At 45.1% G+C, this 26,314-nt stretch overlaps 1 protein-coding gene across 4 annotated transcripts in view; it reads right to left on the bottom strand.

The window, feature by feature from the left end:
• NARF (nuclear prelamin A recognition factor) overlaps nt 1-26,314 on the bottom strand; it is a 403,053-nt gene that overhangs the window by 147,948 nt on the left and 228,791 nt on the right. For all 4 annotated transcript variants that reach the window (XM_078654654.1, XM_078654655.1, XM_078654657.1 and 1 more), the window contains one exon: nt 23,904-24,036. In XM_078654654.1, the coding sequence (XP_078510780.1) occupies nt 23,904-24,036 (133 nt within the window). The remainder of the gene's footprint in view (nt 1-23,903; nt 24,037-26,314) is intronic.

Genomic DNA, 26,314 nt, shown 5'->3' with positions numbered 1-26,314 from the left:
ACAAAGGAAATACATGTGACAGAGGGGATTTTGAGAGAAGAGAGGCACTGTTGGAGAGTGATAGTGAGGGATTCACAAAAGAGCCCCAAAAAGATTGTTGTATTGGTGCATAGTATGGTCATTATTTACTATGCTTTAAAAGCAAATTCAATTCAATATATAATGGCAAATGTGTTGCAGAATGCACCATTTTTTGCCAAATTTCTTTGGTGGGAGAGCCCCCCAAAGTTTGCTTTGCAGTGGCCAGGCTCACTCACTGCACTTCTGGGACTGGTCTGACAACATTTGCCAGGGCGGCTTTGGGTTTCTAGCCTGGCCCTGGCAGGAGCCTCATACTGCGAAATAGAACCAAATATTGAAAAGTTAGTTGCCGAGATGCAGCACTAACCATCCCATTAAAAGATTTTGATTTTGATAATTCTTTCTATATAAAATATTAACATGTTTAGTGATTCAAGTATTAGTTTGGTGTGCACAAGTGTGTGTTTACTTTTTTCAAACTACTGTTTTAATGCTTGAAATTGAAATCGTACAAATTGATTGGGGGTCCTTGGCTTCCAATAGTGACCCAATAGGGGTCCTCAGGAGTCAAAAGTTTGGGAACCACTGGTCTAGAGCATCAGACCAGGAGTATTTAAGTAAAAAAGATTCTGTAAAATGGATGTGTAGTAGCTGGGAGAAAGATATAAGTTACCCTTACCTTGACACATTAGCGAATCGTTGGCTAAGAATGGAAGTGCTTAGGATAAGAATTGGTATTAACCCGGCTGTGATTAATAGTGCTATAAAATCTGGATTAATGCAACAAGATGGTAAATGTATATGTAAGATAGGGATGAAATGCAATATTTTACACATTGTATTGGATTGTGAACATTTTTTAGAGTTACGTAAATTATTCCTTCGTCCGATCTTTTTAAAGTATAATGTAAGGGCGCGTCTACAAGCATGGGAGCTTCTTGCGGAAATGGAAAATTTAGATATTGCGATAGCCATTGGGAAATGTATGCAGGGTGTATATAAGTTTCCTGCTGCGTTAGAGGTTTAAGTGCAGAAAGGTGGGTTATAATCTAAAAAGTAATTTTATTAATGGTTAAATTGTTAGGAAGGAATTTTTAATGTTACCGTGATTTTATGCTAAAATATTTTATGTGTAGATTATTTTAAATATTAATGTATGAGCTGTTGTTTAAGGACCGAATGGTCTAAATAAACTTATTTTTGAAATTGAACTTGAATTATCAGCGGGAGGTTTATGAAGTCAAGGGATAGAAAGTTCCAAATGTTTTGATTGGAAGAGTGTCTTAGCTGATTATATCTGGATATTATAGCGAGAAATTAGATTGTGGAGAATGATGTTTACATCAATGTGTGTGGTGTGATTGATGCTTACTTAAGATAAAAGAGTACTTGTGGGGGTTTTCGACTAAGTGGATGACTGTGAAGATGATTTGTGTTAATTGAATGTGAAGTACAATAACAAGGGTGGGAATATGTGTCTATTGATGTTGAGACACGTGTTGAATGAATGGTATGAATTAAGTATTTTGTGAAATGGATAGGATTTATGAATGTATTAGGAGAATGATTTAACAATTAGATTTTAGATGATCTTTTTTGCTTTTCTTACTGTAGGTTGTATATGATAGTCATATGAGGGCCATAATTGACTATTGGGTGAACCAAATGATGGAATCTTTTTTCAGAATCCATGATTCATATAAAGTAAGTTACCATTTCATTCAATCTTATCGATCATAAATTGTTAACTAGAATGAATTTGAAGAACACTGTAATACAGTTATTCAGTTTGTTTGATTGAGGTCATTTGTTTACAATCACCAAGTGCATATATATATTGATTTGAATAGCCTTAAATGAATTGGTGGTTGGGGTTCTTTTCAATTTTGAAGATGTAAATAGTTTATGTGGTCCATATATGAGATGAGAATACATTGGAATAAGTAATAATGAATGCATAACAATAGTTATGGTTTAACCAAGTACGTCAATAAAAACGTCTAAGAGAATGCATATAAGATGTAATGCACTTGTTGTATTGATGTATTAATGATGACGTTATTAGATGGAACCAGGAACAGGAGTATTGTGCGGGTGTGCAGTCTGCAAATGTTTGTCCAAACAGTAGGAGACCTAGTGGCATGAACCCTGCCTATGTTTTGGGTTTATATGTAATGTAAATACCTATGCATTTGTTTGTAAGAATCTATAATGGAGGTTATCTATAAAGTGATTTTATGATATTTATAGTGTAAATTTCTTTAGTTTTTCAACCCTGATGAAGGCCCATGAGGGGACAAAACGTGTTGGCTGGGCTGTGTGTATAACATTTGCCTATTTGTGATATGAAAATGAATGGACTATAAACAGTTTGTGTCTAACAGATAAAAACTGTAGCCATTTTTTTGGGATAAAATTACAAGACTTCTGTGTGCATGTAATGGATACCCATTAATAATTGGAAGCATTAGAATGAACAAATGCCTTGTGTGGCAACATAAGCCAATATGATATTTGGAGAGTGCTTCTCCCTTAGATTAGTTTAAGGACTGCCTGGTGCGGGCCTGCCTTCAACAGCCAGTCATCAATGTAGGAGAAGACTGGCACCCTTGACTCCCGAAGATGTGCTGCCACAACTGCCATCACATTTGTGAACACCGAAGAGGCACTGGTGAGAACAAAAGGGAAGCACTGCAAACTAAAAATGGTCCTTTTCCACCACAAACCGCAGGTAGAACCGATGAGACTGCAGGATGGGTTTATGGAAATAGGTGCCCTGCAGGTCCCAAGCCACCATCCAGTCTCTAGGGTCGAAGGCATGCCGGACCTGGGCCAGTGTGATCATTTAAAAATTTTCCTTCCGCTGAAAGGTGTTTAGAGGGTGAGGGTATAAAATAGACCAAAGGTCTCCGTTGTTCTTGGGCACAAGAAAATAGACGGATTATCAACCACGTCCTACTTCTGACACAAGCACTTTATCAGAGCCCTTCTAGCCAAAAGGGATTGCACTTATTTCCAGAAAACAGAAAGATAGCCTCAATGAGTTGCTGGAGGGGCAGGGGCGATAGGACGGCAGGAGGTGCGGCTGTGCAGAGAGGAAAAATAGGGCATAGCTCTTTAGAACAATTTGCAGAACCCACCTGTCGGAAGTAATTGCCGGCCAACCCAGCAGGAATAACCAGATCCAGCTTCCTCTTGGGTGTGTGCTCTATGAAGGGCATGCTAAAGGGTATTGTCAGGAGGGGATGCTGGCGAGGGGTGGAGTGGATTGAGCAGCCCATTGACAATGAAACTGCTGGACATTATCTTGGGGTTGGATAGGCTGGCAGTATGGGGTAACTATGCGGAATACAAAAGAAATTCCTTTCTGCGTGTTTTAAGCTCCTAAAGGTAAATAAATGTACACAAAACCCTTTGTTTAGACCACTTTCATAGTTTTTTGCCGCCCTATATATAAATTTGATTAAACCATAAACTTGTGTGTATCTTAATAATCATTTATTTTATAATAAAAACCAAACTTAAAACAAATGCATGTATGTTCATCAGACAATAATAAATTGATTACAATAACTTTGCATACAAGTACATATTACACAATATACAACAATAAAAACTTTGTCTTCTCTGTTCTTGTACATAAAAATAATCTGTGTGTCGACGCGTTTCGGTGTAGCTGTCCCTAATTAGTCTTTTTGGGTAACCCTTCTGCAGTAGCTTGTCCTTTAAATTTTGAGCATGTTTCTCAAATGTTTTTCTATCCGTACAGTTTCGTCGAATCCTAATAAATTGACTGTATGGGATCCCATCCTTTTGACATTTTGGGTGGTAACTCGTATGGTGGAGCAACGTATTCCTGTCAGATGGTTTCACAAACAGCTCAACGCACAACTTGCCTTCCACTGCCTTGATCTTAATATCCAAGAAGTCAACTGCCACTTGACTCTTGTTGGCTGTAAATTTTAAGTTCCTGTCACCTAGATTTAACCATTCAAGGAATGTATTTAAATCATTTTCACTTCCTTCCCAGATGAAGAACACGTCGTCTATGAATCTAGACCAGTGTTTAATATTCTCATAGAAAGGGCTTACTTCATTGTAGACATGCTGTTTCTCAAAGTAATCCTATATATAGGCATGCCAAGCTTGGAGCACATGTTGCTCCCATGCTCGTGCCTTTAATTTGACAGAACAGGTCCCTATTGAATAAAAAAATATTATTCATCAAAACAATTTCAATACATTCAAGAATAAAGGTATTATGAGCCGAGAGGTCGCCCTCATCACCACTTAAAATTTCGCTCATCATGGTGATCGTATCCTGTTGTGGTATATTTGTGTACAAGGACTCAATGTCCAAGCACACTAACCACTGAGTATTCTCATTAAAATCAATTCCCTCCACTTTTGAAATCATGTCCGTGGTATCTTTTATGTAAGACGGTAGTTTTTCTACCAACGGACGAATAAAGTGATCAGCATATTTACTAAGTGGCTCTGTAATGGAGTCTATTCCGGAGACAATAGGTCGCATAGGCGGGTCCAGCATATTCTTGTGGACTTTCGGTAATCCATACAAAGCAGGAATTTTAGGGTGATCATTTACCACAAATCTGAATTCCTCCTCACATATAATCGAGTCTTCCTTGGCCAGGGAGACCACATCTTTTACTTTGTTTTTCAATCTGGTCCATTCCCCCACATTGGAATTCCGATAGTGTAGTTTATGGTCAAGCAATGACTGCATCTTTGTGTTATAATCTTTGGTATTAAGGATTACAACACTTCCTCCCTTGTCTCCGGGTTTTATTGTTATTTCCTCACACTTGGAGAGGTTTTTTAGAGCATCCCTTTCACCTCTTGTTAAGTTGTTTTGTGTCCAAGGCTTTTCTTCCAATAATTTCTCTAAACCTATGGATACTACTTTTTCAAAGGTGTCAACTTCTTGACTCACCATCGCGATATTGGGATTCCATGTAGATGGAGGTTTTAGGCCCGATTTGTTGTCTGACGGCCTGTTCTCCTTATTTTCAAAGAATTTTTTGATTCTAACTCTCCATGTATCCAGCAAGTATAGATCTGGATTTATGGATGTGGTATTGAGCTAATATGACAAACTCTATTATTAAAACTGAGTAATATTTCTACACAGATTTTGGGATGAGATAGAAAACTGTAACTGCGTCCCACGACAAAGGTGACCCCAGAGTTGCTCATCTGATACAAAGATATAATCGATTTTAATAATAAGTAAGACCTGTTTATGACCCCCCACTTGATTAGCCCATATGAATGTGAATAATTGTTAATATATTGTGATATGATATTAATTGTATGTATCTTTTCTAGAAAGAAGATTCTATGTTTTTAAATGATTCTGTCCTGAGGAAGGTGTACCGTATTAAATAATACACCGAAATGCGTCGACACACAGATTATTTTTATGTACAAGAACAGAGAAGACAAAGTTTTTATTGTTGTATATTGTGTAATATGTACTTGTATGCAAAGTTATTGTAATCAATTTATTATTGTCTGATGAACATACATGCATTTGTTTTAAGTTTGGTTTTTATTATAAAATAAATGATTATTAAGATACACACACGTTTATGGTTTAATCAAATTTATATATAGGGCGGCAAAAAACTATGAAAGTGGTCTAAACAAAGGGTTTTGTGTAAATGTATTTACTTTTAGGAGCTTAAAACACGCAGAAAGGAATTTCTTTTGTATTGTGCCATTTCCCGGTCCTTTCTGGGTTTAGTTGGGAAAACTCTCTCTTTTTTGGAGTAACTATGTGGAAGCCACGATAGGAAAGGTAGGGATGACGCAGTCCAGGGAGCGTGCCATAACCCTGCTATTCTCAATGAAACACTCAAAAGCAGAGTCTGCCTTGTCCCAAACAGGTGCGTCACATCAAATGCCATGTCCATGAGGGACGATTGGACATCAACTGAAAAACTGGTGGACTGCAGCCAAGCGTGGCAGCGAATGGGGACACTGGTGCAAATGGTGTGCCAGATGCAGTCAGTGGTGTCCAAGCCTAAAAGAATTGTGAACTTGGCTGTATCACAACCGTCCTGAATGGCCTGGGCAAGGACCAGTCAGAGATCATAAGGGACACCTGGGAGGATGTGAGCCATTCAGTCCCAAAGAGGGTGGGAATAGCGCCCCAGCAGGCATTCACTGACCTGAGTGCCAAGCTCCCAAAAGGAAAGACCCTCTTCCAGAATGTCTTCACCTGTTTCGACTCCTTATCGGAGTTCAAATGTGCACCACCAAGCTTTCAGGAGAAGGGAGCTTAGGTAAAAATGGAGAGGCACCCAAGGCACGGCGGTGGTGTTGTGCAATTTAACAGCTGACCGGGAGCCAGAGCTAGGTTTGGCCCATGCTCTCAACAAGGTGTCTGTAATTGCCTCATTAAATGGTAAGCAGGCCTCAGAAGATGGCTGCCCTGGTGGGAGACCCTCCGGAAGTACATTTGGTCTTGAATTCTATGGTGGGGAGCCAAAGGTTAAGGACTTTGGCAGCTGTACGCATAACCAGGTCTTATGGAACAGTCTCCTCAGTGGCCCAGGGGGTGAGACGAGTCCTGACTCAGGGAGGTATAATGCCACTAGCCTCCTCAATCCAATTGCTCTTGTGATAAGGTTAGCCAATTTCATCACCTATATCATAACCATTAATGGAATCTGTGCCAAACAGGGAAAGCAGGAAGTGCAGCTGTTTTTGTGGGGGCAGATCAAGTGGCGGAAATAGAGCCTCAAAAGGAGACCGGGGCGTAACTTTGATCGAGGTCAAACCAGCGCTAACTCTATGTCAGAGAAGACAATCGTGGCCTTGTCTCCTGGAAGTGACAGAGTTCACATCAGTGTCGATGCGGTGAGAACAGACATAGCCCATGGCAATGGAGGGGAAGACAAGATTGGAGGCTTCCCCATTGTGGCGAGGAAAGCCAGCAAGAATCCGAAGAGGCAAAGCATGTCTGCAAACAACTCTTTGATCTTGTTAAGAGTGGCAGATGACCCCGGAAAGTTGGGTTGCGCCGGTACGAGTTGCGGGATTGGCTCCGAAGCCGAATGACTTCAGGAGCGAGATCAAGACATATGGTGCCACTTGTCCATTCTCAGGAGAGTGTCAGGGGCGGGAAGGGACCGTTTGCCTCTTAGATTTCTTGCAATTTTTCTTCAGCTTAACAGAAGATTTGGATCAAGAAAAAGACCGACCACTGGAGTGCCTACAGTGATGTCCAGATCTCGAACGGGACTGAACTTTTGACTTGGACAAGTCTCGTTCGGGAGTCTTCTGGTGATTGGTGATGTAGAGTTTAGCTTCACGGTCTCGTATGGCCTCCATGTTAATCAACGTGGAGTCACTTCAGGCCTTAGAGTCAAGGCTTAACCCCAGGCACCGCAGACAAATTTGAGGAGAATTTTGTCACAGACATTTGTTTGCGACAGTCCTTATAGGGCTTCAGGGCTTTTGTTCTTGGAGCTGACATTTAGCCTGCACGTTAGATTTGGAATTTTCTGAGGTGCATGGGTTTCAGACAGACAAGAGTTTGCTCCGGATTCGCGTCTGAAGTCATGTAAAGGAAGCAATTGACATCAAGAAGCCTGGGTGGTGCCTAAATAGGCTCCGTATGCCATTTCTGGAGCAGAAGGGTGTCAGTGCAGAGCCGCATGTTGCCACATTCTGGTGCTCAGAGGTACTGCTAAAAAAAATTCAGATCCAATCTGACACCTAGGGAATAGTCAAAAGGTGATGAATCTGCAGACAGATGCCTCTATAAGAAGAAAGTCTTATCCCAATACAGTGGCTATAACAAACATGAAGTAATGAGATACTGTCATTACAATGTATTGGTCACATGTCATAAAAGATGCGGTGAGCAACAATAGCCAAAGCATTGGTACATATAGGTCAACCAATATAGAAGGAAAAAACACAAAGGCAAGAGAAAAACAGTTAGCATCGGCATATAAATGAACACATTAATGTACTTGTTTCAAACAGCAACATCAGATAAGGGCATGTGCTGCGGTAGATCAGTAGTATTGCTGCCGTATTGCAGAATAGTACTGGTAACCAAAATACAAGAAGATAATAAATACCCTAATGGGATGGGACAGCCAGTCATCTATACTCACAGCAGTTGCCTGATTAAGCAGATATTCCTCTAGCGGGGAACGAGTATCCTTCGGTCGTGATTGTATAGGTATGAGATCCCAGTAAAGAGTAAGCTATTCCTGAAAATAAGTGGCATCCTTAAGCCAATCTGTTAAGAGTGGCAGAGCATGCACTCTCCACCTCATTGCCACTCTGTGCTTTGCTAATAAAATGAGAAGCGCAGTCAGTCTACACCTGTCTGGTGGTACCTCCTGTACAAACCCTAATAGTGCCACCCAGCGGGAGCTCTTAAAGTGACATCCTATGATGCTGTCAAGTGTGGTGAAGATCTCCACCCAGTACGCAAAGATGTGGGACATGCCCAGGAAAGGTGCAAGAAGTCGGCGTTTGAGAGGTGGCACCTGTTACAACTGGAGTCAGTACCCAGTCCCATTCTTACCATTTTCACTGGAGTATGTTATGTTATTGACATTTATATCGCGCGCAGCTACTCCTAGAAGTGTACCGGCGTGTGCCTAAGAGGTAGACTGAGCGCTTCTGTTGAGAATTATCTGAAGAGTTTCTTCCTGAAAAAACTCGGGAAACGGGCAGAACGAAGCTCTATCGGAAGCCGATTCCATGCCCTGGCCCCTAGATGGCCCAGAGAGGCCACCAGATTTCTGTTTGCAGGCCCTAGGAACAATCGCCAGAATTTGTTTCGAAGACTGAAGCTGCCTGGCCGGGGAACAGAAACCAAATCTGGATTAAAGGTATGATATAGTCTGTGTATGAATTTAAAATAAATGAGGTGAATGAGATAATTAGGAGGCAGATCATGTGCCTTCGAGCAGCAGTATTGCCATGGGGCATCAGTCAGTGGTGGTGAAATATCGGTGGCCCATGCTGCCCTACTGCTAGGGGTGCATATTGGCACCGATGTTTGCAAGCATTCATATACTTTTGTGACGAGTCTATGAAGTGAGGGGGAAATGAGAAATGCTTCCAGTACTTGAAATGTCGGGGAAATGATATGTATGATGTGCAAATAGTGCTATGCAATTGGTAGTATGTAAAAGTATCCAGGAACGTGGCAATGTCTGCACGTAAGACTTCCTGTGGTGCTATAAACTTATCGTTAGGATAGACTGCGCCCAGAGAGGTGAGGCCAAGCCTGCACAATCTGGTACAGGTTCCTGAATCACGCGTGAAGGACAATAAAGGCTATCCGATGAGTAGCACTGAAGGTGCAAAAAGAGGTTTGAAATAAACAAGAAAAACTAGCTACTAGGACAGTATACGTGTAGCATGTGTCTGCAAAGGGAAACCAATTGGTTTTTTATGAAGGCCCTCACCCACCAACCTAGTTGGTGGGGCATGCTTCATCATCGGGCCCCACCTGAGGTACCGAGTGTACCTCCGGTGTGTTACGACGGCTGGTTACAGCGGAGCGGGTTTTATTATGCGAGTGTGGGAAAATGGTGGGTTGAGTGAGGTTTTAAAATTCTGTCCTAGGGGTCCCGAACGGTTACTTTATTGATGGACCCCTAGGCAGAGTTAAAAACAAAGGCTTAAGGACGTTTGGGAATAGACTTACGGTCTCCCACGTCCAGTGTGGTCTACTAGTTTCAGCCAGGCCTTTTTTCTAAACTGGCTTTCTTCAGGACCTTTTAGTGTAGGGGTGGTACAGGGGGCTTATATGTTATCAGTGCCTTGTATGTGTAGAACACGTTAAGGTGCTATAACTGTGAGAGGTCTTTCCTCTCGGTTTGTACTCCTAATTACAAAGTACAAACTCAAGGGTCTCTGCTGGGGGTCCAGAGATTCCTGTGCACTTTGGCGTAGTCTTCGGTCCCGCTGGAAAACTATAGGTTCTTGTTTATTTCATAAATCCCTAGGGGAAACAAACTAGCTACTCTAGTTCCTCTCTCTCTCTCCTTTGATTACAAAAAAAAAAAAAGGAAAAAGACGTTTGGCATGGGCCCTGTGCAACATATCTCACGCCCATACAGTACAAGCCACCATGTCAACATCGTCACAAGGGCGCGTTGGGAGTCTGGAACAAACCCATCCGCAAGGAACAAGGAGCCACAAAGTCACATTTAGGGGCCACGTGTGCCATGAATGGTATTGGAAACAGCTAGTAGTGTGCAAATTGAGCCTGAGCGTATAATAATAGAGATCCAGATCTGGGGCACCAAGACCACCTTGATTGAAGGGAAGTGTCAGAATCTCTCAGGCGATGTGCGGTTGAGGACCTGCCCAGGCCGGTGAGATATGGCGTGATCGGAGCTGCCGACGGAAATAGAGAAACTAAACAACCAGAAAGCCAATACTGTAACCTCTATTCAGCTGAACTGACCTGCACGCAAAGAATTAAACTAAGTGCGGGACAGTGAAACAAATCACAGATTTAATCACTTATTTCAAGAATGTTTTAGGAAAAATAGGTTGGTTCAAGATTCACCAATAATTTTTTGCAAACACAAGCAATACAGGGAACACTATTCATAAAAATGACATTTTCTTAAAACAAACATTGATATCACAACAATTAGTGCAAATATCTACTATCATACTGAGTTGATCAACATATGCAAGCATAACTCACTCTCTCATACACAACATACATCCAAACTCACTATACAAGTGTAATGTCACAAACAGATGAATTGAAAAGGAATAAATAATGAACAAAAAAGTTGGGGAGACACCATAGAAACAAGCTCTTAAAACAGTCAATCAATTTCTTTTTAGAGAATCACAAAAGAAGTAAATTATTTTTTGCAATCTTATGGTGTTGTAGAATGATCTACGCGTTTCGAACCCTTAGTGATTGGATAGGGTTCTCATCAGGACCTCATAACTTGTATGAGAGCTCATGACCAATCCACCCGGACGATTAACAGATCGAGAAAGATGGGATTCTGCCCGAGGATTTTTGTTAGAAGTATTTAAATGTATCCCTTGGAGGGAACACTTGTCAAGCACTCCGAGGTTCGGAAATAAATCACGAGTTTGGGGCTTCAGTTTAGAACACCGGCCATTCCTCTGTATTGGAGTCAGCAAGACACTGTCTGTGACGGAAATAGAGAGGCAGGGGGAGTAGCAAATTAATAAATAAGAAGAGGAACTTAGGAAGGATTATCATTTTGCTATGGCTAGGCGTCCAGTCAATGATAATGGAAGGTGTTTCCATCTTATAAGTCTTTCATTCAACTAGGTTAACAATCGGCCGTAATTATTCCTCCACAATTCTTCAATACTCCTACTAAGCCATACCCTGAGATATTTGACTGGACCCTCCGCTCTAACAAGGGGGAATTCTGAGTCAGTTTTGGAGGTAGTGTCTGTCAATGGAAAGTTAATAGACTTGGTCCAGTTGATGCCAATACCGAATATCCCCACAAACCTGGTGAATTCCCTTTTAAGCGGCACTAGAATAACATGTGGGTCTCTTACATATAAAGGGACATCATCTGCGTACAGCCACACTAAGATTATACGAGAAGAGAAAGCCAGACTCCAATGCGTGTGATGTTGACGCAGGTGAGCCGCAAGAGGCTCCATCGCAATTACAAAAAGGATGGGAGAAAGGGCCACCCATGCTGGGTGCCACAGGTGACTGCAAAGGAGTCGGATACACAGCCATTGATGAGCAGTCGGGCCATGGGCTGGGAGTAGAGCAAGCCTATATATTTAGGAAATGAGGGACACAACCCAAGGTGTTCGAGTAGGGTAAATAGGTACAGCCATTCAAGGGAATCAAATGCCTTAGTGGCGTTTAAGAAGAAAGTTACGGTGTGCAAGGAGGGAAGCGTTGCAAAGAACGTGTGGAGGTTATGCAAGGTGGACCTGCCAGGCACACACCCTGTGTGCCTGACAGGTCCACCTAGCGTGTTCACGTCTCACCATTATCGGGAGTAGTGGAATAAGCATCGAGGAAAGCAGCTTGGCGAGTATTTCATTATCTGTATTGATAAAAGAGAGTGGTCTGTAGGAGTCGAGGAGACAGGGGTCCTTGCCAGGCTTCAGTAAAGTAACAATACGGGCCTTGCGCATAGAGGGAGGTAGCATGCCCAACGAGAGACTCACCACATAGACCTCCATTAGGGGTGGGGCGAGTATGGGAGCAAATTCTATATAGAATGCAACTTGGAGGCCATCAAGACTTAGTGCCTTGTCTGCAGGTATGGAGCGGATCACCCCAATAATTTCTTCAATAGTAAAGGGCTCGTTCAGATATCGTCTATGGCCTTCCTAGAGCCATAGGAGTTGGATCAAATCGAACTAGTCAGAGAGGTCCGCTGGGGTCGTTTCTTGCCTGGTAGGATATTGTGCAGAGAAAAATGTTAATTTCCTGGGCTGCTGATGTATCCATATGTGAGCATGTATTATCACCCTGCAATTCGGTATAGTAATCACTCGCCCAGGGTTTTCTCAGCAACTGAGTTAGGGACTTTCCAGGTCTATCGCCTTCTCCAAAGTGTTACGCCCGCTCCTCCCGCAAACAGTGCATCTACCATGTATATCCGCAATAAACTGCTGGTCGTGGTCAGTGTAGAAACAAGCCACCAAGCCCCGGATATTATATTCAAGACGAAACAAGTCCCTCCACAACACATGAAGTACGCACACCTGTTTGGCAATGTAAGCTCCTTGAAGGTCTCCCGTAGGGCAGTCCTAATGAGTCCTTATCATTATACTTGAAGTAGTCCATGATCGCCGTTTTAATATCCTCACTGAATACTTGGTCGGGAAGTGCTCCTGATGGGAGCCGCCAAGAAAAGGCACAGGAGGGTACATCTGGCAACTGTAGTTCCAATAGAACTGGTGCGTGGTTAGAGAGCGTGTGCTGCATGTTGGATGCCTTTGCCGACCACGAAGCTGAGTCCTGCACAATGAGCCAATAGTCTTTATTTATACAGGTTCCCTCTTTCAGGTCGGCATGTCTAGAACACCTGCTATCTAGCAACTCAAAGATCTGCATAATAAGGAGCAGTTGGGCAGCAGCCCGTGGGTGTGGCTGCCTAGTGTCGCTGGCTCTGTCAAGTTCAATCAATCAATCAGTGGTTGGTAAAGCGCGCTACTCACCTGTGAGGGTCTCAAGGCGCTGGGGAAGGGAAAGAGGGTGGGGGGCTGCTCCGGTCAGTCAAAAAGCCAGATCTTGAGTGCCCGTTTGAAGGTTTGCAGGGTTGGAGAGCGTCTTATGTCTAATGGGAGAGAGTTCCAAGCTGTGGATGCGGTGTAAGAGAAAGCTCTACCTCCCGCTCTGGTCCGGCGAACGCGGGGGACCTCTACCAATGCGAGGTCGGCTGAGTGGAGGTTCCTTTTGGGAGAGTGGAAACTCATTCAGTTGTTGAGGTATTTGGGTCCGATGTTGAGGGATTTGAAGGCGTGCGTGAGTAATTTGTAGGTAACTCTCTTCTCCACGGGAAGCCAGTGGAGTTCTCGCAGATGTGGAGTCATGTGCTTGTGGCGTGGTAACCCTAGGATGAGCCTGGCGGCCACGTTTTGGATGGTTTGGAGTTTGCGTAGTAGGGTTTTGTTGATTCCGGCGTAGAGTGCGTTGCCATAGTCGAGACGGCTGGTGAGGAGCGCGTGTGTGACGGTCTTTCTGCAGTCCGGGGGGGATCCACTTGAAAGTTTTGCGTAGGATCCGGAAGCAGTTGAAACTGGTGGAGGAGATGGCGTTGATTTGACGGTTCATGGAGAGGGAGGAGTCGAGGATTATGCCGAGGTTGCGAGCGTGATTCGTCGGGGTGGGGGTCCAAGGGCGGGACGCCACCAGGTGTCATTCCAAGCGGATGGGCGGGGCCCGAAGATGAGCACCTCTGTCTTTTCGGAGTTGAGTTTGAGGCAGCTGTCTTTCATCCACCTGGCCACGTTTGTCATTCCTTCCTGGAAGCTGAGTCTGGTGTCTTCCGGGTTGCTGGTGAGGGAGAGAATGAGCTGGGTGTCGTCCGCGTAGGACACGATGCTGAGTCCGTGCTGTCCGACGATGGTGGCGATGGGGGCCATGTATATGTTGAACAGAGTAGGGCTCTGAGAGGATCCTTGGGGGACTCCGCAAACGATGTCGGTGGGTTTGGAGAGAAAGGGGGGGTGGGGGGGAAGAGTATGACCCTCTGAATTCTGTCGGAGAGGAAGGATCAGATCCAGTTGAGGGCATCGCCCTCAATCCCCACATCATGGAGCCTGGTGGTTAGTGTGCGGTGTGAGCCGGTGTTGAATGCAGCTGAGAGGTCAAGGAGAATGAGGGTTGCGGTGTGTCCCTGGTCGAGAAGAATACGGATGTCATCGGTGGCGGCGATCAGTGCAGTCTCTGTGCTGTGGTTGCACAGGAACCCGGATTGGGAGGGGTCCAGGATGCAGTTATCTTCTATGTACGTGGTCAAATGGGTGTTTACGAGCCTTTCTGTGACTTTGGCCGCGAAAGGGAGGAGGGAGATAGGTCGGTAGTTCTTGAGGTCAACTGGGTCGGCCAATGGTTTTTTGAGGCGTGGCTTCACTTCTGCGTGTTTCCAGTCCCCTGGGCAAGTGCCCGATGTCAGGGAGGAGTTGATGGTGCTTGCTAGTTCGGGGGCGATGGCCGCGGAGGCTCTGTGGAAGATGTGCGGGGTGCAGGGTTCCGTCGGGGCTCCTGAGCGAGTTTTCTTCATGATGGTGGTGATGAGTTCAACGGATGCTGGGGTCCAAGTGGTGATAGTAGGTTTGGTGGTGGTGGTGGTGGTAGTGGGGGTGCAGGTCATGGTAGGCTCGTTGAAATTCTCGTAGAGAATCATAATCTTCTGGTGGAAGAAGGTGCTGAGCTTGTTGCAGAGATCTTGGGAGTGTGTGATGTCTGAGGCTTCGCATGAGGGCTTGGTCAGCTGTTTGATGACGTTGAATAGTTCGCTAGTGCTGGTAGCGTGGTTGATAATCATTTCTCTGATGAACGTTCTTTTGGTCTCTCTGATCAGCTGGTGATAGTACTTCATGGCGATCTTGTGGTCGGTGTGGTCTTCGGTGGTCTTCTGGTTCCTCCAAGATTTCTCGAGACGCCTGCAGGTGCGTCTGGACTCGATGAGTTCGTGGTGAACCAGTCGGCTTTGATCCGGACGAGCAGTGAAAGACTGCCGGAGAGGAGCCAGCTTGTCTACACAACTGGCGATCCACCGGTGGAGTTCCTTGGCAACGGCTTCGGCGTCGGCGGTGTCTGAGGGGGGGCTCGAGGAGGAGGGTGGCGTTGAGAAGGTCTTCGGTAACCTTGCGCCAGTTCCGTTGGGGCGGATCCGGGGCTTGCTTGGGTGCGGTGCTGGATGTGAAGGTGAAGTTAATGCAGTGGTGGTCTGTCCAGGAGTGATGGTTCATGTGGGTGAACCTGATGTTTGACCCTTCGGCGAAGATGGGGTCCAGCTTGTGCCCAGACATGTGGGTGGGAGTATTGACCAGTTGCTTGAGTTCTAGGTTGGTGAGATTTTCAAGTAGCGCGTTGGAATCGGGGTCCCGGAGGTTTTCGAGGTGGAAATTGAGATCTCCGAGCAGGATGTAGTTCGTGATGGCGTGGGCTGCGGCGAGTTCCGTGATGGTGGTGGTGGGTTGTGCGTGGGGACCAGGTGGCCTATAGAGGAGCGTGCTCCGAAGCGTAGTTCTGGGGTTGGTGTGTTTCTGGGGTTGGTGTGTTTCTGGAAGTGGAGGTGTTCTAGGTTCGGAAGAGTGCTGCTAGGACTGGAGGAGGAGAGTTGGATGGAGGCTTTGTGTGCAATGGCGAGGCCTCCCCCCGGGCGGTTGGGGCGTTCTATCCTCTTGAGTGTGTATGCGTCTGGTATGGCAGTGGAGATGTCTGGCCAGGAGCTGGCGGTAGGCCAGGTCTCAGTGAAGAACGCAACGTCCGGGGTGAGGGTGTCGAGTAGGTTCCATATCTCTATGGCATGCCGGTGCAGGGATCGTACGTTGAGGAGGATGCAGTTGATGGTGTTTGCAGGCTTGGCGGTAGGCGGTACTTTGCTGGCTATTGGCATGACGTGGTTGGGGATGGTGCTTCTGCAGTGAGTGCACGAGAAGGCTCCATGTGTGTTGTTAGGTGAGGCTTGTATGCAGTCGTCGTGGCGGCCAGGTTGGAGTGCGAGGAGGATGGCGGGTCCAGGCGCGAGCGGGCGCAGACGGGCTTGCCTTAGGCGCACCAGCGGCGCGACCGCGCAGCAGTCGCCGTTATGAAGGGGAGGGGGGTGGGCTAGAGTAGGAGGCGGGCGGGAGACTGGAGGAGGCGGGCGGGAGACTGGTGGAGGGCAGGGCTACGAGGAAAAGATCACCGGAGCGGGAGGCGGCAAGGCGCTAGGGCGCTTAAGACAAACAATCAGGCAGATGAGGCAGAAGCCTGTAAAAGAAAAACAGACACGGAGCACACAAGCACACAACACACGCTGTCAGAGAGCGAAAATCAATTAAGCTGAAAACCTGTTGCAGAGTCGGGCGCAAGGCTCGAACTCTGCTGCTGGGCTGGATGTGGCGGAAAACTTATGGCGGAGCTGCCGGGGAGCGTGCTGTCTCGCCGAGGTTCAGGATCAAATACAACAGTAAAGTGCCCCAACTACAGAGTCACACCGGGTCCCAACGCCTCTGCCTGCCGCCATATCTCAGTGAAAGATTGGGGTTCATCTATATTAGGCCCATAGACAACTAGTATCCTGATTGAGTGTCTCAATATCTCCTCCGCAAGCAATAGGTACCTGCCCTTTGCCTCAAGCTTAATCCTACGCATCTGCCATGACAGTCCCCTTCTAATCACAATGGCCACCCAACGTAAGTACATAGCGGCATAATATTCGCCAAGCCAACCTGATCTAAGTCTCGTGGTAGTACTCTCTGCGAGATGAAGCTCTTGTAGCAGGCAAATGTCTATGGAGTGTCTATGTAAATATGCAAAAACTTGACCTGCATTTCGATGGTCATTAAGGCCATGACTATTCCACGATAACAATTTATTGGTGTGCACGGGCACAAAACAATATAATTTGATAATGCACATTTGCACCCATCTCATGTGTGATGTATCTAAAAGTGTTGGGTGAAATAAGTGCTGATGATAAAGAACACAAGAAACCCACTCTCCCGCCACCCACAACAACCCCCCAACTTGGTTGTGTACCATCCCTTCCCTCCCCAACCAAAACTTGTAGACACAGTTTGAAAGGAATCATCCCGGGGTCAGAGAGAAACCGGGGGAACACCCCTTACCATGTATGGCAGGGTGGCAGAGTCAAGGATTCCAAGAGACTAGTTATGAGAACCAACATTTTGCGCAGAATAAAGTGAACTATTTGAAAGTGGGAGCATCATTTACTTCAACATTAGAAAACAGGTGAAGGCATCGCAGACAATCACATTGGCCAAGCATGTAAGTTGTAGGAAGGAAAAAGGTTACTCCAGCAGATGTCAGAGGGGTATCAAAATCAGTCAATGTCACTCAGTGAATGTCTATCCGCTGCAGCAGGGGAAGCCTTGAGAGGTCCCCTATCCTTGGTGATGGATTTGGCAATTTTAAACTGTCTTGGCGTCTGCAAAAAAGTGTTGTTTGCCCTCCAGGTCACTTTCTGCCGAGTTAGGTAGATCAAGGCATATGGGATCTATATGTTCTGAAGCATCCATTTAACCAGAAGGAATTCTTAGCTGGCCGTCTGCAACGCAACAGTGAAATCAGGACAGAAGGATAAGTCATTGCCTAGATATTTAAGTGAGCCCCGTTCTCTAGCCAGGCACAGGACAGTGTTGCGGTCCTGGTAGTTCAGCAAGCATGCCATTATTGGCCTGGCTGGTGCCCCAGGAGAAGACCTAGGACCTAGTGATTGGTGGGCACGCTCCACTATGAGCACAGCAGACAGACTGCCCCCAAAGAGTTCCTGGAGCATAGACTCAATAAAGTCTCCCATTTTTATAATGCTGGTAGATTTCAGGACTCCCGTAATCCTAAAATTGTTGCGGTGGGAGCGCACTTCGAGATCTTCGTTTTTGGCCCTGATCACCTCCAACACTTTTTTCCATTTTGAGTAGTGGCTCCCTAGCCTTGCATGCGAGTCATCCATATTTGAGACACGTTGCTTCAATTGGTTGATGCGGTCGTCATGTTTGTCCACACACTGCCTGACCTGGTCCAATCGACTTGTGAAGATTGTCAACTTTGTATCTATGTTCTTGAGGCTGGATCAAACTTCAACCAGGATCTCTTTTATGCCAATGTCCTGCTGTGGTTCCACGTCAGAGCGCTCAGGTAATGTCCCAGATTTCAGGCTTTTTTTCACCTTGTCTGGTGCTTCGCCTGCTTTTGAACTGTAGCTTTGTTTATTTAGCGTCATTTCCACCCATGCTTGCTATATACGGGCATCGCCATGTAGGTTTTGGTAACAAATAATGCTGGTAAAACCGCAGGCCGGTGACAGGAAATAGATCCTGCGATAGTGTAATATAGAGCACGTATGGCGCGTCACCACTGAGGCAGGGGCCGAGGGAGCAACTCCGCCACCCCTACAAACCCCCCACCATTATGATGTCCAGGGAACCCTTAGACCAGTGGCTAGAATTCAGGCAGTCCAGAGGTGTCACAACCACACCTTTCCCTCACCCCCTGTAAGGCGCCACAATGTACCCACAGCCACTGTGGGGTGCATTGCCTCACCTGCGCAAAGCAATTACCCTCCGTGGACACAGAGGGGGTGGCCTCCAGGGATACAAGGGTCTACTCCCCTAATACAATGACACAATAAGGATATGCAGATGAGGGAGGGAGGTAGGCCAATCGACCACTGCAGCCGTAGTGCACCAGCTGCCATCAGAGGGCAGACCGCTGAGAGGTCCGCAGAGGCGGGCATAGAGCATCAACGGGGGCGGAGGGCGCCAAGTCCAATGGCCAATTGGGGCAGCGAAGCCTGGGTCCCAAGAGTCATGTCGGTCCCCGCAGCAGTCTCCTCACTTATCGGGCTGGGGGTGTGACCAGGATTCCTAGGCCCCAATTTGATACCGACCAGACAGCCAGCTGGATGGGGCTGGGGGAGGAATAGTCGCAATGCATCCCCTCACCTGCATCAGTCAGTCCAATTGAAAGAGGTACCGCCTTCTCCTGAGGCTCCACTGCTACTCCAGGTTTCTTCAGTGCATTTCATAGGCTAGCCACGCCGCTGCTATACCAGCGCACACCTCCACTTCTCCTAGTGGTAGGAAGCACTCGGGGATCCGCCGGGCACTGAGTGCTGTTGAACCAGATGAGGATTTGAGGTGCACAGATGGAAGACCGACTGGCAGAAGCCCAAATGTAATCCCCTGCAGATCTTTGGGGCATGAACGTGTGCCAGAGGGAACCAGTTAAGTGCCAGAAAATGCATAGCATGGCCTCCCTGAAGGCCTCCACTCGCTGTAACATCGCTGACGGACATGGAAATTTCGGTTGCTTTGGGACCAGACTCCGGATTTGCTCCAATGGAGATGAGGAGCGAGTGGGGGTGTCAGGCTGATGCGCTCATGCCCTCTCTGGAGATCAAGAGCAGGGGAAATTTGCCAATTAGCATTTGGACTACTTGTGCTTCTCTTTTGAATTACGTGAAGACTTCAACTGTGACGAGAAGCTGCTGTGGGAATGACCTTGGGAACGGGAACTGGACCTTCCTTTCAAATTCAACCAGTCTTTCAATGTTTGGCAACATACAACATGGCCTCACAGTCCCACATGGCCCTCGGATTCATCTGAGTGTTACAGTACACACAACTCATAGCACGAGCAAGGAGTGTGCTCACAGGAGTATGACAGTATGCATCTGCTTTTTTGCGCTAAGGATTATTGGAATAACTGGAGACCCTGTGTTGGCCTCCTATCAATTCATCTTAGAGTATTAACTTCTAATTAGATAATCTCCATAGATTACCTGACAAACATATCATTAAATCCAATGCATCAACAGTGAGACTCTGTTTTTCTATTGTTTCCAGTGCAGGATATAGTCACTGAACTAGGCAAACCCTACTAGTTTTCTGTTGTTTCCTTTTTAATACTCAATACAGCCTTCCACCTACCAAACTATATGTGAACCTATACTAATAGGTAATGGGGTAGAGAAGAGCACCCAACCTCTCTTCAGAAAAAACACAGAGACCCCATTTGGGTTTTTTATAGAGGCTGAAACATGCAGACTGCAAATGGATATAGGGGATCATTTGTAGAACTACTGTGCAATATCTCTAATCTCACCATAGAGAGACAGAGACTATAATAAAAAATTATTTGTCTACCACTAGGTCATTTTAAGATACGGACCCAACCCTCTTTTAACTTGAAAACTATATCTTGCACATAAATGAAGGATTACGTTTTAGGCATATCAGCTTGAGAATTAATACTCTACAAGTCTCCTATCAAAAGCTCCTGCTTGGGCATAACAACAGATCCAGGATGAGAAGCGAACCTGTAATGAAGCATGTCACTTTCGTGGCTATGGGTCCAGAGCAGTGTTCCCAGAAAGCTGCACGCAAGCGCGCATGCTCACATCTTTAACTCCGAGTGTGCAGACTCCTGTTTGAAGCGCACACACAGCAGATCCCTCGATGTGTTTGTGTCGCCGTGACTAGCAGGAGGCAAGTTTGCTGTTTTTATGGCAGCCTGTGCACGTATTCAGCAGTAAGAAGCTCGTGCACTTGCTGCATTTCATTTCTTAATGGGGCACGGCTGGAGGCTGATTGTGGGCCATTGTGAAAATATTTCTGTTAATTGCAGCGCATGACAGTGCTGCAATTAACAGGAATACTTTCTCAAAGGCCCACAATCAGCCCGCAGCCCCACTCCATTAAGAAATTAAATGTAGCAAGTCCAAAACCACGACGTGTGCTTTACAAGTCGTGCTTTTGGACTGGATGCATGTTTTTCTGTTAGTGGAGCGCGGCTGCGGGCTGATTGTGAGCTTTTGTGAAAATATTACTGTTAATTGCAGCGCATGACTGTGCTGCAATTAACAGGAATACTTTAACAAAGGCCGACATTCAGCCCGCAGCAACGCCCCATTAACAAAACAAGCATTTGCAATGCAATAGATCTGGCATTTATGCAAGTTTAAGCTATTGGCATTGTAAATGACAATGCCTTTTATTTATATTTAAAACATTTTTTTAAAAAGGCATTGTTATTTGCAATGTCAATAGCTCAAACTTGCGTAAATGCGAGACCTATTGCATTGCAAATGTGATAATGCGCTGCCCCCAGGTTAGCCGCTTACTCTTGCTGCCCGTTAGTGAAAGATGGACCGCCAAACCGAAGCAGCCTTTGAAAGTGTGAGTGAAACCAGCCTGCACTTCTAGGGGGACAAAGACTCCCATGCAGGTGAGCGCAGTGAGTGACTGCACTCACTGGCATGGAGAAGCATAAAGGTGTCCAAGGGACCCCCTTTCAAATGGCGCACTGACAGCGGGCTATCTAGGACCAGGGTCCTTTCTCCAGTGTCTTGGTCTGCTAAAAATAATTTGGAAAGGATCTCGTACGAAGTAACCACTTGCAGGCTTTAAATCGTCTGAAATAACCGGTCACTACCTAATAGACTAGCAGTCTTATTAAATAAGTTTTTAGCTCGAGTTCACAGCCCAGATCTGAGCTTTGAGAGTGGGTCTGACGATTCACGATGGCCATTTTAAAAAAAAAAGAAAAAAAAGATTTCTAGCTAGGCATGTGCAAACCAGTTCAATTATTCATACACCATTTTGTGCATGCGAATGTGCCAGATGTGTCGTTTCAATTAATGATTTGTGGTTTTATGTGTTATTTTTTGTGGGATTTGAGTACTTGGTGAACTTTAGCAAGGCTACTTTTTATGTTACACGGCACTGTTGTATTTTCTCAATAAAAAGAACATGAACATTCGATTTCTGCGATGACAGGCTACATTGTGTTCTGCCACTTTCATTGCCAAACATTCCGCACACATGTGCAATTAAAATGACTGACAAAATGTTAACATGGCATGTGCATGGAATAAATTAGCATGGTTAGGTGTGGGCAAGGGTCTTGACTCACGCGAAGCAAAACTTCAAGCTGGTCGTGATTAAGGCTCCCAGTTGTCTGTTTTTACAAATTTTTCAATATATATTTTTTTTTTTTACAGGTACATGCAGGCAGAAAAAATCTTTTTTTCAGTCAGTATTTATGTTTAAATATGGAAGGATACAGAAAACAGATTGTTTTTTTGAATGATTGCCACTACTGTCAGTCATGTGTGTTAGTCAATAGCTATGTGGATTGACAGGGGAGTTTAAAAAAAGAAAAAAAATCATAATGAAGCTTACACAACTGCAGTTGTTTAAGCTGTTCTACACTACAAATGATTTCATATAATTGTACTGTAAATGGCGCCAACTATGTTTTACTCTCCAAATATGGTTTATGCCATGACATTTTCATTTTAAAAAGAAAGCATTTAAAGAAAACCAAGATACACCTCAGAATTCAATATTTTCTGGCCAATAAATGCTACTTCTGTCAACAGTCATGCTCCCTCAACCAATTGATGCTTGTCAGCACTAAAACCAGAACAGCCACTTATGGAGACCATGCTGTTTGTACAGAAGCAGCCAAACTGAGGAACTCTCTTCTTTGAGTTTGGTTTGCAGGCAGAAACAAACCTACTGTTTTAGACACTAACTGAAAACCCAGATTTTTAATAATTATCTTCCGGGCTTTATTTCTCAGACACTGGGTATATAGCTGTCTTCCAAAACCAAGAAGCATCTTTGTATGATAACTCTACAAATAAACCCTACCATAACATACAAAAGCAATTACATTTATGTGGCGAGGCAAACAAACATCGAAAAAGCAATGTGACTGTTAGGAGAGGTTTGTTTGTAGTATGTGCGGCTGTAAATACACATGCACTGCATACTTCTGCTACCTAGTGTTGGGCTCAGACATTTGCAACTATTTTTTCTTCAAAGAAGCAGTTCGAGTCATGAGGCATAGTGAATCCTCTTATATGGCAGGGCACATGGGCACTAGCTCTTTTGTTGGATTCTTTCTTTCCGGCTGGTCCAGTTCAGTTCAGAGGCAAGCTCACACTCCAAAACTGAGGGGCAGCAACAACAATATCACCAGCAGCCTGTGATAATTATAAAGTAGTAACAATGGTATGGTCTAAAAGGTGGGGGAGAGTTTCCGCAGGCGGGGCTACTCTCCTCTGGCCTTTAAAAGGAACCGTCCCTGGAGGGTCACATCAGATACAGTGCCCTCAGGGCCTTTTTTTATTTAATTCACAGCATGACCACTTTCACTTTAGCGGCCGTGCTACAAAAGCTTTCTTTCTTTATTTTTAATACACTTTGTGTAAAAGTGCCCCATACCCACTTTCACTTTAATGTTGGCCACGCCCCTTTCTTTAAACGCTGCACCCACACGCGTGGTCTGATTCCTGGCGCACATAACCTTGGCTGCAGTGCACAGAGACCTTACACTGCAGCACACAGATGAAACAAATTAGAGGGAACATTGATTCAGAGCCCTTAAAAAGAGAAACCAATCTTTACTCTGACTAAGGTTTGTATCTATATGAATACATGAATAATATTCCATGAATCCTCCGTCTATCATACTTGTTGAGTTGAATCAGTATACAAGGGAGTGATAGGATAGACCAGTTACCCATTAATCCTCTCATTCTCAGTTTTTGGCATGGTTATACAGAGCAATCATATGATAAAAGGCTGGACTGAAAAGTGCAAGAATAACAAAAAAAGCATGTGTTTCATTATAATACTAAACCTGGAAATACCTAGGCTTTTGAGGAAACCACACAATTTCTTGGCAGCGTCGTTCACACACAGGTTGAATTTTGCAGCAAAATAAGGCAAAGACTGAGGGCAGACTGACACAGCGAGCACTTTGTGTTTTGAAGTATCACATTTCTGTAAGAGACAAGAAAATTAAATCAGGTTTAATAGTAGGCCGTTCAGACGTGTACCAACATCAGAATTAGCTTCATGCTGATGAGCCAGACACTTTGGGGTCCATTAGGATGGCGGGCCGACTTTGCCCGCCCGCCATCCCCGTGCAAAACGGGACCGCCGGCCATAGGAGCGGCGGTCCCGCCTTGGCCATCAGGATGCGACTGCCACACTGGCGGGCGCATCCTGTATTTTTACCACGGCGGCGGTCGGTGCTGAAAGCGCCGCCCGACGCAATGGTAAAAATGCACGTTGTGCATTTCAAAGCACAACATGACAGGCACCGCGCGGTGCCTGCCATGTTGCACTTTGAAATGCGGGGGGGTACCATAGGCACCCCCCATGTGCATCCCCCACCCCCCGGAGTCCCAGGGGGCCCGCAACGGGCCCCCGCAGGGAGTCTCCGCATGCCCAATGCCGCCACGGAAAGGCATGTCTGCAAGCCCATCATAATATAGCTGGCGGTGTCTAATAGACACCGCCACCATATTAAACATTTTCCGCCCCGAGCCGCAAGGCGACCGAGGCGGAAAAGCGGCGGACGGTGTTTACGTCCGCCGCAGTCCCCCCCCTCCATGGTAATATGGCGGGGGGGATCCGCCCGACATGGTAATGGGCCCCTATGAGAGAAGTGGTGATCTTCTGAGGTAGATCAAATTCAAGACATTCAGTGATTTGGACAGGTGTACACAGAGTTAAGGAGGAGTGTAAAAAAATTCAAGTAACTGGTGGCATGGGTTACTGCACCAATATTCAAGAAAACGTCATCCTTTCCCCGCAGGAGTCAGGGGTGAGGCAGTGACAGTTGATACTAAAGGGACTAATGTCACTCATCTTGTTCAAATGCAGCCTTGTATTGTTTATTCTTTGCTTCATTGGCTCTGTGTGAGGGAACTTTACACAGTAGTATGTGCCGTGCATGCTATATTTCCCAAACGCTTTGTAAGTTACAGCGGTCCACGCTGGGTCTGTGTTGTGTGTAAGGAACGCTTGTACTGCATTTGCTTGTTACGTTTCGGTCTTTTGTGATCGATAAGCATGCAATACTTCTCCATGTGCATACCTGCTTCATGTGTAAAAGACGTCTGCAAAGCTTTTGCCTGTGCTGCGTGCGCTTTCATTGATGGAAATGCCTGCAGTGCTGATATTCACACTGTGCCCTGTTTTTCCAAGGCGAGCATGCTTTGCTGTTGCCTGTAATATAAGCAACCATTTTTGAAGTGTGCTTTACACTGCTGATACCTATGCAGCACCTGTACTGTTTGCTGAATATAAACTTAGATTTCCACTTCCCAGGCAGCATCATTTCTGGAAAATAAGAAGGAAACGTGCAATATTGTTGCAGTGCTACACGTGTGTACCTTGTCTGTCTCACTCAATTCAGCCGTTGGCTGTGCAGCCAGGCATATTTTGCTAAAAAAAACTATGGCTACAGAAAAATAGTACTCCTGTCTGAAATACGACGAGACAAATAGAGGAAATGTCCTTCTCATTTAAACTTTGTGAAATATATTATTTATTATACTGGTTACATCGTCAGAGTAACCCACCCTTCTAATATCTGAGACAAAATGAAACCCTACTACCAATCAGAAGTTAATTTAAAAAAATTTTGTCAGCAGGTGCCAACTCTTCAGTCAGTAGAGAAAAAAATCAGACATATGGGACACGCATCTGCTTACTCTCACGCACAGTCTTGGGAATGTGGGAAGTACAAAAACAAAGATGATGAACAGGATGATGCAGAACACGAGGAGCAAAGATAGAAATAGATGCAGTCTCCATGGATGCAGACATATGTGTAAGCACACACAAGAATACGTACACATAAAATTAGAGATCACACAGAAAGAGGCAAAAAAAGATGAAGATTCCCTCTTCTTCTGGCTTTTTTAGTTAGTGCTACTTATATGACTTTGTGGGCCTGATTCCCAAACGTATACTTACACATCAGAGTAATTTACACTTTTTGAGTAAGTTTACTACTTTTTGGGTGTTCACAAAATCCAAGTGTAAATTTACTCCCAAATGAGTATCTTGCAACATCTCCACCAAACTGAAGGGCCTGGTGGACATTCACAAACATTGGACCTCATTCACAAAAAGTAAATTACACTTCTAAATAATTTACACTCAGATTTTGTGAAAAGCCAATAGTAGTAAAGTTACTAAATGTGTAAGAGTAAATTATATGTGCAGATTTATTAAAAAGTGTAATTTACCTTTGTGTATAGCCCCC

The sequence above is a fragment of the Lissotriton helveticus genome, chromosome 7 (genome assembly GCF_964261635.1).
Source record: "Lissotriton helveticus chromosome 7, aLisHel1.1, whole genome shotgun sequence".
NCBI lineage: Eukaryota > Metazoa > Chordata > Amphibia > Caudata > Salamandridae > Lissotriton > Lissotriton helveticus.
The sequence above is the reverse complement of the archived record's forward strand: the minus strand, read 5'-3'. Positions and strand labels throughout refer to the sequence as shown.